This window comes from Psammomys obesus, unplaced genomic scaffold (assembly GCF_907164565.1).
Source record: "Psammomys obesus unplaced genomic scaffold, mPsaObe1.curated_primary_1811, whole genome shotgun sequence".
NCBI lineage: Eukaryota > Metazoa > Chordata > Mammalia > Rodentia > Muridae > Psammomys > Psammomys obesus.
In genome coordinates, this window is record NW_026586816.1 from 5719522 (window position 1) to 5735117 (window position 15596).

The following is a 15596-nucleotide window of genomic DNA, read 5'->3' on the forward strand; positions in this document are numbered from 1 at the left end:
AAAAGCCCAACCCAAGGTGAAAAAAAAGTACAAATATGTTAACTGCACTGTTAACTTATGAAAGCACAGTTATAATATAAACAGTTAAGAAAACAGGACATGAAAACCTCATGCATACGCACTATGATGCTAAAAAAAAATAAGCCAACAAAAAAGTAACTTGAGAGTAAAATCATGTTTTTTTTACTTTAAAATTTTTCTATATTGTACACGTACACACACACACACACACACACACACACACACACACACACGTTTTATAAAGCAAATACAACTGCCTGGCACTGGGCTAAAGGTAGACAGCAGGAAGACAATTAGAAGCTGGCATAGCAACTTGAATGAACTGCCCAAGGGAGAATGGCTAGTGCCCTGGGACATTTAGGACAAACTGCTCCAGAATGGGCAGACATTTGTAGGAGCTCTATGTTCGAGATGTGTTGTCTGGGAAGGGTTTACTCTGCTTCGCAGACAGAGCCAACCTGCTCTGGTCTCTCACAGTGAAAGGAAACAAACCCATCTCTGCTGTTTCCTCTTTTGAGACAGTCTTGGCCTGGGCTGGAATGCATCACTATGCTCTGCTGGGAGCCCCCTGACCCTCTCTGAGAAACCAATCTCTTAATACCATTTAAGTTGATCCACTGTAGGGAGCACACGTATTAAGATCATAGCTGGGAGTCAGGGTCAGGGAATATTTAGAGCTTGGTCCTGAATGGCTAAGAATAGGGATAGTGTAAGCTAATCCCTGGCTAGAGTTCCCAGTGTGGCCAACACATCTCAGCTGCCTGAAGTGAAGAACACAGCATGGGGAGCCTCGCTGCTTCTCCACTGGTCTGCTCTTCACCCTTGCCTTTCCTGTTGATAGCCGCTGTAGCTGTGGCCACGGTGTACAGCAGTCACAAACTGCTAAGAATGCAATGCTCTTGAGGCTGCGCTCAGAGCATCCAGGGCCCCTATCTGAGCATCATGGCTTACTCCACCAGATACACGAGGCAGCATGGGAAACCTTAGCAGGCAGCTCCATCTTTCTCCTGACCCTGTGGGCAGTGTGAAGCTAGAAGCAGCTTATATGCCCACTACTTGTGGGACCACCTAAGTGAGCTGCCAGACTGATTTGCAAAGGCGCAAAGAGACTGTACACAGGAGCTGACGTTAGAAAGCAGACACAGGCCTCCCTCCAGCTTCTTGGCTAAGCCACTATCCATGTTCCTCTTCAGCTCACAGAAACCAAAATGTTTCCAATTCACTTACTTTGCAGAGGTCCTCTTCGCACAGGGAAACCTGAATGTAATGGAAGGCTCTAAAAATTAGTGTCCTTCACTTACCCAAGCAAAGGAGGTGGACAGGATGTGACAATCTGCGATACAGAAATATTCTAGGCATGAGGAAGAGTGAGCAGAGCGAGCGTTGAAGCTCAGCTGGCTCCCCTGGCCCGGTGCCTGGGCGGCACTGCCTCTCTGCTCAGCCCAGGCATGTGGTGCTCTGCTCCAGACAGCAGTTCTGACCACAGCCCCTCTCCAGGCACAGTCAGAGCTGTGACATCAGTGTGCCAAGCTTGAAAGAAGAGTTCTGATTTCTGATTTCTGGTTTTGCAGTGCTGAGGATGGAACCCCAATCCTTGCATAACCTAGCCAAGTGCTCTTCTACTGAGCTACACAAACCCCAACTGTTTAAAAGTTTCTCGGACCTGTGCCTGCCCATTGCCACAAGTCTCTGAGGTAGGTATTATCAACTCATTTCACAGATGAGGCAACTAAAATACGATATTCACTTAACACCTGCAAAGGCCACTAGACTAATTATGGAGACAAAGATTATAATTTACAAGTATTTTTGTCTTATTTGTTAAGAATGTGTTTGTGCATATAGACACATATATTAAACAGGTATTTGTGTTCTTTCGTCTATTATCATTTAATGTAACATTGAGATAACAGTGTTTAAGTACTGTAAATCTGAATCAGAATCAAAAGACTAAGTATTCCTCAAAGGACTTGGCCACCTATGTTAAAATAAGATATATCTGCAGCTGCACGTGGGGCAGAATTATGAGCTGGTTATTGTTTTCATTTGTAAATTAAGCATTACATAAGAAGTGGGTGTGTGTCAAGACGTGATGGCTAACCTTGTGAGCTTGAGGATGCTGGGGGCCTCTGCTGGGTGCTCCTGTGAGGGATTTTCTTCATCACATTATCTGAAGGGGACCCACCCTAAATCTGGATCTCACTTATGGTGGCAGCCCATGTAGGAGGACATGAAAAAACGAAGCTTGGCTTTTTGCCTGCTTGCCTTCACTCTTGCTGGCCAGCTCGTCTATCCTGTTGCTGTGGCCAGTGTTAAATCTAACTTCTTCAGGATTCCAATACAGACTGGCAGCGCTCCATAAATCTAGCACTCCAGCACCAGATAGGGAATGCAAAGTGATCCAGCCTTTGGAAGTGAACTACCAGAGTCTCAGCCTTTCGAAACATCATGATAGCCATTGCTGGACTACACAGATCACATTCTGTAAGCCAGTCTAAGTAATCCAGCCCCTTCTTACATACATGTGCATAGATCTATATACATAGATATAGATATATGTAATAATAATTGATAAATGTTTCTGCCATATATGTGTGTATTCATCTCATCAGTTCTGTTCCCTTTGCAAACACTGACTAATACAGATTGACAGTAAGCATCAATGTGAGGTGATAAAAAATCATCTGTAATTGTCAGGGATACCTACCTGAATAAGTGGTGAGGGCGCAATCACATTACCTGGCATTTACTTTTAACACTCATCACATAAAAAATCATCTTTAGAAATATGTAAAACAGGCAAAGATAAAGCTACACTGTATAAAAGAGAAAGGTAAAGACCTTAAAACAGATGTGGAATAGAATTAAAGCAATCATAGCCTTCCTCAGCACCAGGGAGCTGGAGACAGTGCCCTTGAGCCATTCTGTCACACCCGTGCTTGACATTCACCTAAGACAGTTGCAAGCTGGTCTCCAGGTTTGGGACATGTGGCTTCCTCAATTTTACTTCATGGGGCTGATGAGTGGCCCCATCAGCTCACATATTTGACTCGTTGTTCCCCAGTTGGTGGAAGTGTCGGCTTGTTGGAGGAGGTGTGCTACCATGAGACGTCAAAAGCCCATGCCACCCCAGTTAGCTTTCTCTCTGCTTCATGCTTGTGTGTCAAGGCATGAATCTCAGCTCTGTTTCAGTGCTGTGTCTGCCTGCTGCCATCATGTTCCTTCCCATGATGGTTGTGGACTCTAAACCCTGGAACTGTAAGCCCAATAAACTCTTCTACTAGTTGCCTTGGTCACTGTGTCTCATCAGAGCAACAGAAAAGTGACTTGGCCAGGACTTATGAGCCATCATCAACAGAAACCTTTAAAAGGCCGGAGGTGCTTGGGAGGAAGGAAGAAAACAAAAAGACGCTAGATGGTGCTGCTCTGAATTCTCAAACAAACAGAGATTCTCAAAGTGACAGAGCAACATTCCCATCAACGCAGGGATTCGAGCTGCAGATGGAGCCTGTGAGCAGAGGATCCAAACAGTGTGCCACAGGGTAAAGGTTTAGATATGCAGGCCAGTGTACTAGAAAGCATTCAGCTCCTTCTGGATTCTCAAACCAACCCAAAGGCCACAGAGCAAGAAAGAAGCCTCTGCTCCTCATCAGACACAAGCTGAGTGCAAACAACTGGGCAGAAGCCTTGGCTGTGAGCTGTTACAGGATAAAAGATTTTTATTTGAGAGTATCTGATGCTTTTAGAAATGCACTCACTGGGTCCACTTCCAACCTCTGCAACACAGGAAGCAGCTTCATTCTGCAGACAGGGCTTCCAGCTCTGCCTGCGCCACCCCGCTCCTCCATTCTGGTGGAGCAACTGTCCCGAGCACCGGAAGGGCCAGGGAAGGCATGGAACAACTGAAGCTACTTCCCAGAGTGAACTCCTTGTACCAGGTCACTCTCCCTGCAAGGAGATGCTGACAGGTAGATCAGGTAAAGCAGCATGGAGAAGGACACTGAGTACACTGTTCCTGACTGGGACCAAAGTCAGCAAGAGACAAAAGGGCTTCAGTGTCCCATGAGTCCTCTGGAATTCAATGACAGCACACCACAGGCTAGGAACAGGGCTGGATTCAGTCCTCACACCTTATAATCTCTCTTCCTAGGACAGCAGAGGGCTGTGTGGGCACTGCGGATCTTCAACACCTTTCACATTTCTTGAGTGCTAACACAGGACAAGCAGGCCCTCGGGCAAACACTTCAGTTCAGAAGCTCTTGTGTGCTCATTCATTACTGTGTGGAAAGAGGATGGCAGAGTCACTTGCTGCTGGCTAACAGCGGAGTCCAGGATGCTGCTGGAAAGCCACTCCAGGACGGGCTGGAGGGTTTCTGGATGGAAAAGCTGCCTACTTGTTCCACTGCGCATGGCTTCCACTCAGGTAGCTGGGCCATGTGGAGGCTATCACTCACAGGACAGCAGGGCCCGCACTGCTCCTGAAGGCCCATTCTCTGACAGCATCCACGGTCCTCTGGGAAGAACTGGGTTCACCTCAGCGTCGGAGCCGCAGGAAGAATGCATGCTTACACGCTGCACTTTCCAGTGGGTAATACTTATCATAGAAATCCAGAACATACTCCTCAGTCTTGAAGCCGAACTTCTGATATAGCAGCATGGCAGGGTTGCTTGCGGAGACGTGAAGCGTCACATCCTTGCCCATGCATGTCTGCCAAGGAGTGGAAAACACACGGTGAAGCCACAGGGCCAAAGGGAGACGAGCAAATGAAAACACTCTTCAGAAGGAAGCAAGTTGGGTATCAGGGAACGGGGCTGAGGCACGGCAGCACCTAGCAACCAGTGGAAACCAGAGCACTGCCTCTAAGCCGTGTCTGAGGCTAAAGGATTCATGTGCTCTAAAGGGCCGTTATAACCCTGAAGCAAAAGGCCACAAGGATACTTTATTACATTACATTTATTTACTTATATCATTTATCTTATTTTACCATATGCACGAGTGAATGTATGTGTGCAGGAGCCTTCGGAGGACAAGAGGCATGGCGCCCCTGGAACTGGAGTTACAGATGGTTGTGAGCCACCATGTAGGTACTGGGAACAAAACGAAGGTCTTCTGCAAAAGCAGCTAGTGTTCAACAGCTGAGTCATCTCTCTAGACCTGCTTTATTACTTCAGTTATACTTTATTTACCTACTTAATATTGTGTCTGAGCGGTGGTGTGTGTGCGGGCCCACGCATTTACCTCAGGCCATTGGGGTCAGTGGACATGCTCTTACTCAATGAGTCATCTCACCAGCTCCCATATTACTATATTTATAATTCAATTAAGTTTAAATATCAGACATACCAGTACCAACAATATGACAACCTTGAAGAGCTAGAGAATGAGAATTCCTCTTTTCAATATAGATAACAGCTATATCATCTCCAAAACCTGTAATAATTCCTTTCTTAGAAATGCTAGAAAATAACCTAAGTTATATACATTACTTCAAAATACTAATCTTTAATTTATAAAGCCTGAAGATACATATCTGAGTCCTTAGGTCCCTTTCCATCTGACAGAATCAATGTCCCAGAACTGAGGCCTCTGGACTTAGGAAAGAATAGCAGAGATGTTTCTATGAACACGAAGGCATATTTTTAGATTCTTTAATCCGTCACAGAGAATGATACTCCAGGCCACACAGACATGAGCTTGTTTAATGAGGAAGGTACCAAATGCTACAGTTGACAGTTCTTAAAATTGATGATTTCTGGCTGTCAAGGACACCACAGAAGGCAACTGACAGTTTCCTTCTTTTTCTATTTATTTTTTCACCGTGCCCCCTAGAACAATTTGAGCCAATATTTGGGCCCTGGGGCTACAGTTTGATTGGGACCCAAAGTGCCCTCGATATAAAGATGAGCCGAGCAAACAGTCAGCAAGAAGCAGCCTCCCTGCCAGACCTCACACTAAGCACCAAGGACGCTTCTGAGCTGTCATCCCACCGCAGTCCAGCCCCTGCTGGGAACACAAGAGCCAGACACGTGCATAGGCACCCTTTGAGAGGAAGATGGAAACCGTGGCGATGCATCCTGCATGGAACATGAAGCACAGAGAGGGATGTGGGAAACACTGAGCTGCTTCCAACAGAACTGACACAAGGCAGCACGTGTGAACAAGAGATGGCTTGCAGCCTCTGCCTTAGGAGTCTTCTAGGAAGATGCTCTTCAGACTCCTACCCATGTCCAGGAATTATTAAGTGCATTTCATTAACAGTTGGAAAGGCAAGCGTCATTAACCATTAGAAAAACACTATCACTTTTGCCCTTTCTCAAGGCAGGAAAATATAAGTTCCAGGCCAGCCAATGCTATACAGGGAACCCTTATCTCAAAATAAAACAAAGAATTTTGTCTAAATCAATAGTGCATAATTTTCTATACCAAACAGTTTCTAAATAGATTTACCAGAATAGTTCTTGAAAAAAAAAAAAAAAGTTCTTGCTTGTTGGTGTTGTACCTGAAGAAGCTTAAGGTTCAAAGAGACAAATAAGCTGCCTATATTGGGGATTTAGGTCAGTGGTAGGGTACTTGCCCAGCAAGTGCAAGGCCCTGGGTTCAGTCCTCAGCTCTGAAACAAACAAACAAAACAAACAAACAAACAAACAAACAGCTTCTTATACTTAGCTAATGCAATAAAAATATTTGTTTTATGAGAAAAAAGTTCATTGTTGGGCCAGAAGTGGCTACACAAGCCTTTAGCCCCAGCACTGGGAGGCATAGGTAGGCAGATCTCTGTGAGTTCAAGACCAGCCAATGCTATATAGTGAGAACACTCCTTGCTGAGGCCTGTAATTTGAGCATTCAAAGGCCTGAGGCAGGTAGACTACTCTAAGTTCAGGGCTAGCCTGGGTGACTGTGGTGGTTTAACTGAGAATGGAGCCCCTAGGCTCATAGATTTGAATGTTTAGTTACCAAGAGCACTATCTGAAAGGATCAGGAGGGCCGCTCTTGTTGGCGATGTGTGTCACTGGGTAGGCTGTGAGCAAAACCCAGTGGTCTCCATTCCTGCCAGATACATCAGAGAGTAACACAGTAAGTCTCACACCAAGCAGGATCTCCTATCAGCACCGCTGCATTCACTCATTTCAGATGGACGACTTACTAGGCTGTGATAGATGGTTGTAAACAGTGTGCCACTTTTTGAGGCATAAGAGCAGAGCAGTGTCAATGCACGTGCATGTGCCTTGCTCACATGCATGTTTTGCTGTTTCATTTATGATACATGTTCACCTAGGGCTCTCTGACGCCAGGAATAAAATCTTATTTTAGAGGCTGGAGGTTTATTTTAGGGGCTTTCACAGTCTCATGACTGGTGAGAATGGCTTCTTGTTGCTTGGGCTATGCTGGACAGGCCAGCTCAGCCTCATGCCTCCTCTGGTTTTTCAAGGAAGCCCCGAAAGGTAAATCACTTCACTTAAAGTTAAACCCTGAGCAGAGAACTTGCCTGAATCAGATGATAGATCATGAATGTGGCAATCCCCGCTCTTCTCCATTCCGGATGAACAAGAAGAAATGAGATATAAGCTTCGTTGTACTTCACGTCTGGAACCATGAAGCCGAAGGCAACAATGAGCTTTTTATAAAGGACTACGACACTGAAGTCTGGGTACTGCAGACACTCAGAGAGGTCAATGCCTAAAGAAAAGAACCAGCCAGACACTCAGACCATGTGCCTTCTGGGGCTCATCCACAACAAGCGGTTCACGTGTACTCACTGCTACACCTGCATGCTAAAACATCCCCCAAACTGGAAACCAAGCCATTACCATAGATACCACATATTCCGTTCAGAAAAATACATTTTAGAAAATATCAAAATTAACATAGTCTTTTCTAAGTACCAATGTTAGAAGCAGAGAGACAGGACAGGTTGGGTAGCAGAGAGCACTCCAGGTTGAGAATGGACACACCTGGCTCTGACTCAGCCTCGCACCATGTGTATGACTTGGCACATTTTAAAATGTCTCATTTCCTGCACTGTGTTAAGATGAGGTACACCCTGAGGCCTGACAGAGCAGGGGTAAAGGTCCCTGAAAGTGCCAATACCATTCCCCGCCTTTCCTTCAAATGTTGTTATTATTGCTGCTGCTGTGTACGTGAGTAAGTGTGAGCACAGGTGCACACGTGCCGTGCGCAGCGTGTGTGGAGGTCCAAGGACTGTGGGAGCCTGTTCTCTCCTACTGTAGACTCGGAGGAAGAATTCAGGATGCAGGTTTGTGTGGCAAACACTTATCTACTAGACTATCTCATAAGCCTGCTAATATGATTTACTTTATCCCGTTTCACACCTTGACAAGCTTTCTATGAAAGCTTTCACAATAAAATAAAGTTTAAAGGTGGTGTGCATAATGTGTGGCTAATCCCTACCATTAGGGCAGAAGTAGGAGATACTCCCAGAATGTGACTTTTTGACCCAGTACCGCCCCTAAAGAGACAGAACCACATTGTTAGACCATAGGCAGGGCATAAAATCTGTGGCATCTGCAGAAGAGATGTGTCCCGTAGCTTTCAGAGCAGACCCACAGAGAGTACGCTTACATTTAGCAATGAAATTGCAGATTGATGGCCTAGGTCTTGGCTGACGAAATGACAAGTCATCCTGGCTTAGCCTGGCTTCTGAAGTCAGGGGGCATCTGGCTTCTTTAAAAATAGCTTTTGGGTGTCCTAAGACTGTCTAAGAAATAGCCAAACAACAAGATATAAAGAACTGTTAGGCCTAAAGCAAAAGCGTCCACATGCCCAGCCATGAGTCTGTGTATTTTGGAGAGACATTACCTGGTATCTAAACTTAGGCAGAAGCAAAACAGGATGAAGCTTTTATTCTAGAAGCAGAGACAAACAGGGAAGAAAACAAACAAAAACACTGTTGATTACTTTAATTGCTGACTTCTTGATCTTAGGAAAGCGAGAGGCATTTATGCTTTACTGTTTGTATGTTAGTAAAGACAGACCAGATGAAATCTAAAGTAGAGAGCTTAGGGTCATGGCAGATACCAGTTAAAAACAGAGCTAGGTGAACTATCTACAGGAAAGTCGATCTGCCTGGCTGAGACACAGAGACATACCAGGCCAGAAAAACTCCTGACACATGGAGTTGATCGTTGGGATGTGGTGTGGTCGGACGTAGCAGTAATCGAGAGGCGCATCAGGCTCAGCTGTCCAGTAAGGGTCACTCCTGTGCACGTGGGAACGAATCTGTGACAGGAGCTGTAGTTTGGGTGGCTTGGTCTCATAATCACGCCTCCAGCACCACAGAAAATAAACAAGTTAAAGTCAAGAGAAACACTTATTGCTGCGAGCTATGTACTCACAGCTACTCTGAATGCTTGCATTATCATCCTAAGTCGCATTGCTTTATATGCTTGCTAGCTACATGCAACTTTACTGCTTTCTGAATTCACTCTGAACACGGGTTAAGCCAGACCCCTCAGGTACCCACCAGGGACTGCATGATGCAAAATGAGAAACAGAAACTGTACCTAGATATACTAAGAAGTGCCTGACATGGGGATGTTTCTCTAGCATGACCAGAGGCCAGAGGAGGCACTGTACAAATCTGCTGACAGCAGGAGAGCATGAGAGAAAAGACCACAGCGGGCCTACAAATGGCCTTTCTACAGGTTTTCCCAGAAACCTAGTGCTAGGCAAGGTGGATCAGGTTGATGATGGAGTTGCAGAGTAAGCATGGCGGCCTCAGCTTCCATTCATTGCTTGGACAACATTCATTATCAACTTCTAATAAGAAGAAAAGCACAGGGCTAGGGAGGGCTGAGGAGGAAAGTGCTTGCTATGCATGAGCACTCAAATCTCGCATAGCCATGTAAAAGTGGGGTATGCCAGTGTTGGAGAGCAGACACAGGGAGATCCCTGGAGCTTGTAAGCCAGCCAGTCTAGGCTGAAACGGCCAACTCTAGATTGACTGAAAGACTCTTAACTCAAAAAGTAAGGGGCTTAGGCCATAGATAAGGACATTGCAACCATCCTGATGATACCTGATAAGCTAGGGCCAGACGGAAGGAGAGGAGGACACCCCTTCTCAGTGGACTCGGAAGGGGGCAGGGAGGAGATGAGATAGGAAGGGGAGGATTGGGAGGGAAAGAGGAAGAGGGCTACAGCTGGGATACAAGTGAATGTATAAAATTATTTAAAAATTTAAAATTAAAAAAAAAAAAGTAAGGGGCAATCCAGATATGGTGGCACTCAAGGGGCAGAGGCAGATTTCTGTAAGTTGAAGGCTAGCCTGAGCTACACAATGAGGTCCAAGGCAGCCAAGGTAATACAGTGAGAACCTGTCTGGAAATTAGTTAAATTTAATAAAAAGGTTCTGAGTGCTGAAGCAGGAGACCCAAAAAGCAACCACAGTTCCACATGTCAGTGCTCTTGCATGCGCACGCGTGCACTCCTGTGCAAACACAGAGTGTACCCAAAATATGCACAACAGCAGCTCTCCCCGTACTCAGTTCAGATGTTGGCTCAACTGAGACAGCTTTCCTTCTCTCACTTTTCAGTCCAGACTATCAACTCTACGTGCTGATGATATTTAAACTAAAGCAATGAGATCGTGGATACCTGATAAACGGCTTCAAGATCCGAGAAGTATAAGGGCTGACAATACTTTGATCCACAGCCAGATCTTCTGAGCCCACCAAACGATACAAAAACCTAGTGGTCTGGTGCCGGAATCCTTTCCTGGTTGGCAAGGCTGTCTGTGGGAAGAATATATATACATACATATACTCAAGAATGGTTCTCTTCAATGTCTGTCAGGAAGAGGTCTTTTTGCACTACCTATCTGGAAAGCTGAAGTTTTGACATAATGTTCATAGAACTTTGCCTAAAAATAGATTAAAAAAAAAAAAAAGCTACCATAGATGGGCTATTTACTATTTATTATACAAATATGCTTTTACCTTAAGAGCCATCAGGGCCAATGGACTTTTTTTTTAACTGTTTCCTCCTTTACCAAGGAAACACAGCAAACACAGGAGTGATGTCGGTTACTAGTCCTAACCCTTGTCACTACAGCAAGGAGGCCTCACCAAAGACTAGGCAGGAACTAGGCCAGACTGGTGGGCTTCACAGCCGTGCTTTAGAAGCTGCAGAGCTGCACTGGCCACACTGGCCACACTGGCGGTGTGCTGTTCTCCAGTAAGGGTTGCTGGGGCCCCAGGCCATGTAGCAACAGAACACCTCAATTAGGGCTGTAACAGCAAAGAGCTCCAACAACGATTAAAAGACCTTCACACAAGGGGTGCCAAGATGAAGCTAAGAAATCAAATTGTCTGTTAGTCAGTTTCTTCTTAGCCTAGAAAAGAACATGTTGAAAGGGCAAAGTTTTTTCCTTTGTAATTTGCCTTCAGACTTTCCCAGGCTAGACACCCAACTCCTCAAAAGCCAGCTCTGAAATTCTTCCAAAGCTTCAAGTAAATTTCAAAGCAGTCTTCAAAGCTGGGGCATGCAGTTTCCAAACACAGCCACTAGCAACTCCTCCCGTCTTTGCAGGTATAACAGCTCCTGTATCAGGAGTAGTGTACCCCAACCCAGCCATCTGCAAAGAACTTTGACCCATCAGACTGTGAGCAGCAACGCCTGGCGCGGGCGTGAAGCCCGCGTCCTAAGTCAGCCGGCAGCTTCTACCACCTCCATGCATGAATGACTGCCAGTGAATGACCAGAGGCACCATGGAGCCAGGCAGGGCCAGGACCCCAGTGGCCCAGCATGTAGCTCACAGGGCAGAAGAACCTGCAGGCTGAGTCCAGGCAGCCGCGGAAAGTCGAGCGTATTTAGTCATTATCCCATCGAGTCCCTGAGTTGGGGAGTGGCGCTTAGCACAGTGTCAATGATCTGTAGACTTGTCATCAGTCCACAAACAACTTCTCCCTCTGAACAGTCTCAGCACAAGCCCTGTGGAGACTCGCGGCCATTACAGAGCTCCTCCTACCTCCACAGCTTCCACTCCTCTCCAAGCACCTTCCATTAAGCCTGGACCACCACCACCACCTCCAACTGGCCTATACTTTTCCCATACCATCCAGTCTCAAGAGGCCAGATACTTCTTTAGTTTAAAAATAAACTAAATGAGCATGGCGGTGCATGCCTTTAATCCCAGCACTTGGGAAGCAGAGACAGGCAGATCTCTATGAGTTCTAGGCCAGCCTGGTCTACAAAGAAAGCTCTAGGACAGTCAGGGCTACACAATGAGACCCTATTTTAAAAAGCAATCATCAGGGGCTGGAGAGATGGTTCAGGAGTTAAGAGCACTGACTACTCTGCCAGAGTAGCTGGGTTCAATTCCCAGCACGGGCATGGCAGCTCACTGTCTGTAACTCCTGCTCCAGGGGATCCAATACCCTCACATAGACATATATGCAGTCAAACACCAATGCACATAAAATTAAAGTAAATAAAGTTAAAAAAACAAACAAACAAAAAAAGCAAACAACCCTGGTTCACAATTCTTATGTCGTTCCCACTTTGCATTCCGGGTTACATTTCCAAGTCCTCCTCTGTGCCTTGCAGGGAGCCTGCAGGACCTGTCCCTGTTACACTGTGGCCTCATCTCCCAGGACCCACCACTGTCACGAGGTTCATATCGTATCTACCAGTCTTTCTCGTGCCTCAGCGCCTGTGTCTGGCCTTCCACCCAGTTTTCTTCCTCCTGGCATTCCTTACTAGCACTTCTTACACAGTTACCTCCCTCAACTCCCAGGAACATACCAATCCTTTTGCTTTACCCCCTCAACACACACACAGACACACACACGCCCTCAGTCAGTGGAGCAACCCTGTCATTTCCCAGTGTGAGGATGTCAGCTGCAAAGGGCAGAAACCTAGCATTAATTCACCATGGTAGCCAGTTAGAATAGTGCCTGGCACATATTATTCAACTTACATTAACTGAATTGCAAAGTTGTGGGGAGAAGAGTTTCAAAGTCAAGTAATGTGTGACAGCAGTAAATGTGCTTCTTCAGGTGTGCTGGGCCTCGCAAATTCAGCCTGGGTGAGGACACAGGTATCAATAGAGGCTGAGGGGAAAAAGGAGGCAGTGGGAACAGAGCAGGGTTCTGCACCACAGGGCCCAAAAAGGCCTGGTTACACCCCTCTCGGGGACTGCTCTGAGTAAGTGACTGCCAACCAAACTGGCCAGGCAACTGTCTGCTGGAATCTCAGGAAGACAGAGAAGAGGCACCACTGTGGTGAACACAGCCTTCTACATCCCATCGGGAATGGCAGAGGAGTAAGACAGCAGCAAGGGTTTCTGAGGGCTGAGAAAGCCTGACCATGTGTAAGAGAGGGTCGGAGTGATAGCGCAGGGCTTCTGACTTTACTGAACACGGAGACTGTGGCTAGACCAGGCTCTGCTCTGCCCCTGAAGAAGGCAGAGCAGACTCCAGACGTGCTCAGTGCAGGGGCACTAAGCTTCCTGGGAAAGACGTTCAACAGGCATAGCTGGTATGTGACATGCTCTCAGGGCCAGCATGTAACAACAGATGGTAGTTTAAAGGTGGAAGTCCTAAGAACTAAATAATGCATAGAGACCAAAAACAGCAACAGAAATTAGGAATGACTTTGTGGACTCAATAACCTGTAGAGGACACTTTCTAAGTTTGAGCATCTATAATAAAACCTTCCCAAACCGAAAGACAGAGAAGCAAGACTATGAATGAGCGGAAGGGAACATCCAAGAATTGTGAGAAACTATGAAAGCACTGACAAGAACACTGGAAGGAAAGGAAAGAGAAAACATGAACTAGTTACAACTCTAATTAATGTCAAACACCAAAGCACAGCAGATAATACCAGGCTAGATAAATACCACGGCATGCGAGGCACCGCCCTCTAGACCTATCAGCAGCTGTGATTACCTCGAAGGAACCCTGAACAAGACTGGGCTCAGTCACTGTCCCAGGAGGGTGGGGAAGGGCTCCTGAGGCTACCCTCCCAAGGATTTACAGACAGTAAATGCTTAATGTACTCCTCTGCCCACGATCTGTAAACAGTAATGCAGAGATTATCCTGCTAGCGGTGCAGTAGCCCGCCAGCTGCCCAAGCTCCTCTAAGAACCCTTTTCCGTTCCAGCAGCAACTGTGACATTTGGTGTTAACTGTCAGTTGGCCTCACCCAGGAGCACCTGCAGACTGGCCTCTAGGATGACGGCTGGAGGTTGTCTGGATGGCTTTAGTTAAAGTGGGAACTTGCCCACTCCGGGCAGGCCATCACCTGGTTGGGTAAGAGAAACAAGGTGTGAGCAGCATGAGTTTGCTGCTCTCTGTTCCTGACAACACTCTACTGGCCCAGCTCCCAAGCTCTCGATGCTCGCTCTTCCTTTCTATAGGGGACTGTACTTGCACCATGAGTCAAAAGAAACCCTTGCTGCCCTAAGTCACTTCCACCAGGGTGTTCTCAAACAGCATCAGTGAAAGAAACTAACACAGTGACCCTAACTAAACTCGCTGGTTTTACCGGGACTTGAGTGGAACTGCTGCTTATCACTGGTGCCTGATCTGGTGCAAAGTTCACACAACACTTGCTAATCCAAGAATAGAGTTGTCAGGACAGCAAAAGACAGAAAAGGCAGCTGAGAGGTGGTGGCTCACACGTTTAAACCCAGAAGGCAGAGGCAGGCAGATCTCTTGAGTTTGTGGCCAGCCTGGTCTACAGAGTGAATTCCAGGACAGCCAAGACTACACAGAGAAACCCTGCCTTGGAAAAAAACAAAAGACAGAAAAGGCACTGAAAATAAACAAAAGAGCAGAAACAGGAACCCCAAAAGTTTCCAGAAGAAGTTGTTTTTTTTTTAAATGGAGTCCACAAAGAAAACATTGAAAATGGGGTTCTCACAGAAAAGCACAGTAGCTCATACCTTTAGTTCCAACACAGCAGCAGAGAGAGACAGATCTGAGTTCCAGTTCAGCCAGAGATACATAGTGAGACCCTGTCTCAAACAACAACAACAAAGAAACGGGGCTCTGAGGAACAACATGGTACATATGAGGAGAGTGAAGTTACAACTTCCAAGTGTCAAGTGAGAAAACAAAACTACAACTTGGTAAGTTAGTGTTTAGATGCAAGAGTGAAACAGATATTCTCGGCATACAGGTTTCCAAGCTATACCTCAAAAGGACCATATGCAGGGATGGTGAGCTGGCTCTTAGGTAGAGGCACTTCCGTCAAGCCTGAGACCTGAGTCTAACCCTAAAAACCCACTCGGTGAAAGAGAACCAACTACAGCAAGGTGTCCTCTGATCCCACATGTGTGCCGTGGCGTGCACACGCACACTAAAGAAATGAGTAAACACTGAAACAGACCGTGTTGTAAAAAACTGTTAGAGAAGGCAGCCCAGCAAGAAACTAATCCAGAGAAATAAAGAAAAAGCAGTCTAGCATCATTTCAATAAGCAGCACAGGAAAAAGGGAGAAGAGCAGGAAGGGTAATGCAGGAGGGGCAGTCAATAATATTTACCACTACAGAAAAACACATCTTAAGTCAGGACCTACAGGAGCAGTCTCAGGGCAATGTACCCTCAGGCCG

At 46.2% G+C, this 15596-nt stretch overlaps 1 protein-coding gene across 1 annotated transcript in view; it reads right to left on the reverse strand.

Moving 5' to 3' along the window:
• Positions 1-1841: 1841 nt before the first annotated feature.
• Kat14 (lysine acetyltransferase 14) overlaps positions 1842-15596 on the reverse strand; it is a 30322-nt gene continuing 16567 nt past the window's right edge. Inside the window, exons 7-10 of the mRNA XM_055602650.1 lie at positions 10634-10770; positions 9130-9305; positions 7509-7699; positions 1842-4729 (exon numbers count right to left, since the gene is read on the reverse strand). Of these exons, the coding sequence (XP_055458625.1) occupies positions 4556-4729; positions 7509-7699; positions 9130-9305; positions 10634-10770 (678 nt within the window). The 3' untranslated portion in view covers positions 1842-4555. The remainder of the gene's footprint in view (positions 4730-7508; positions 7700-9129; positions 9306-10633; positions 10771-15596) is intronic.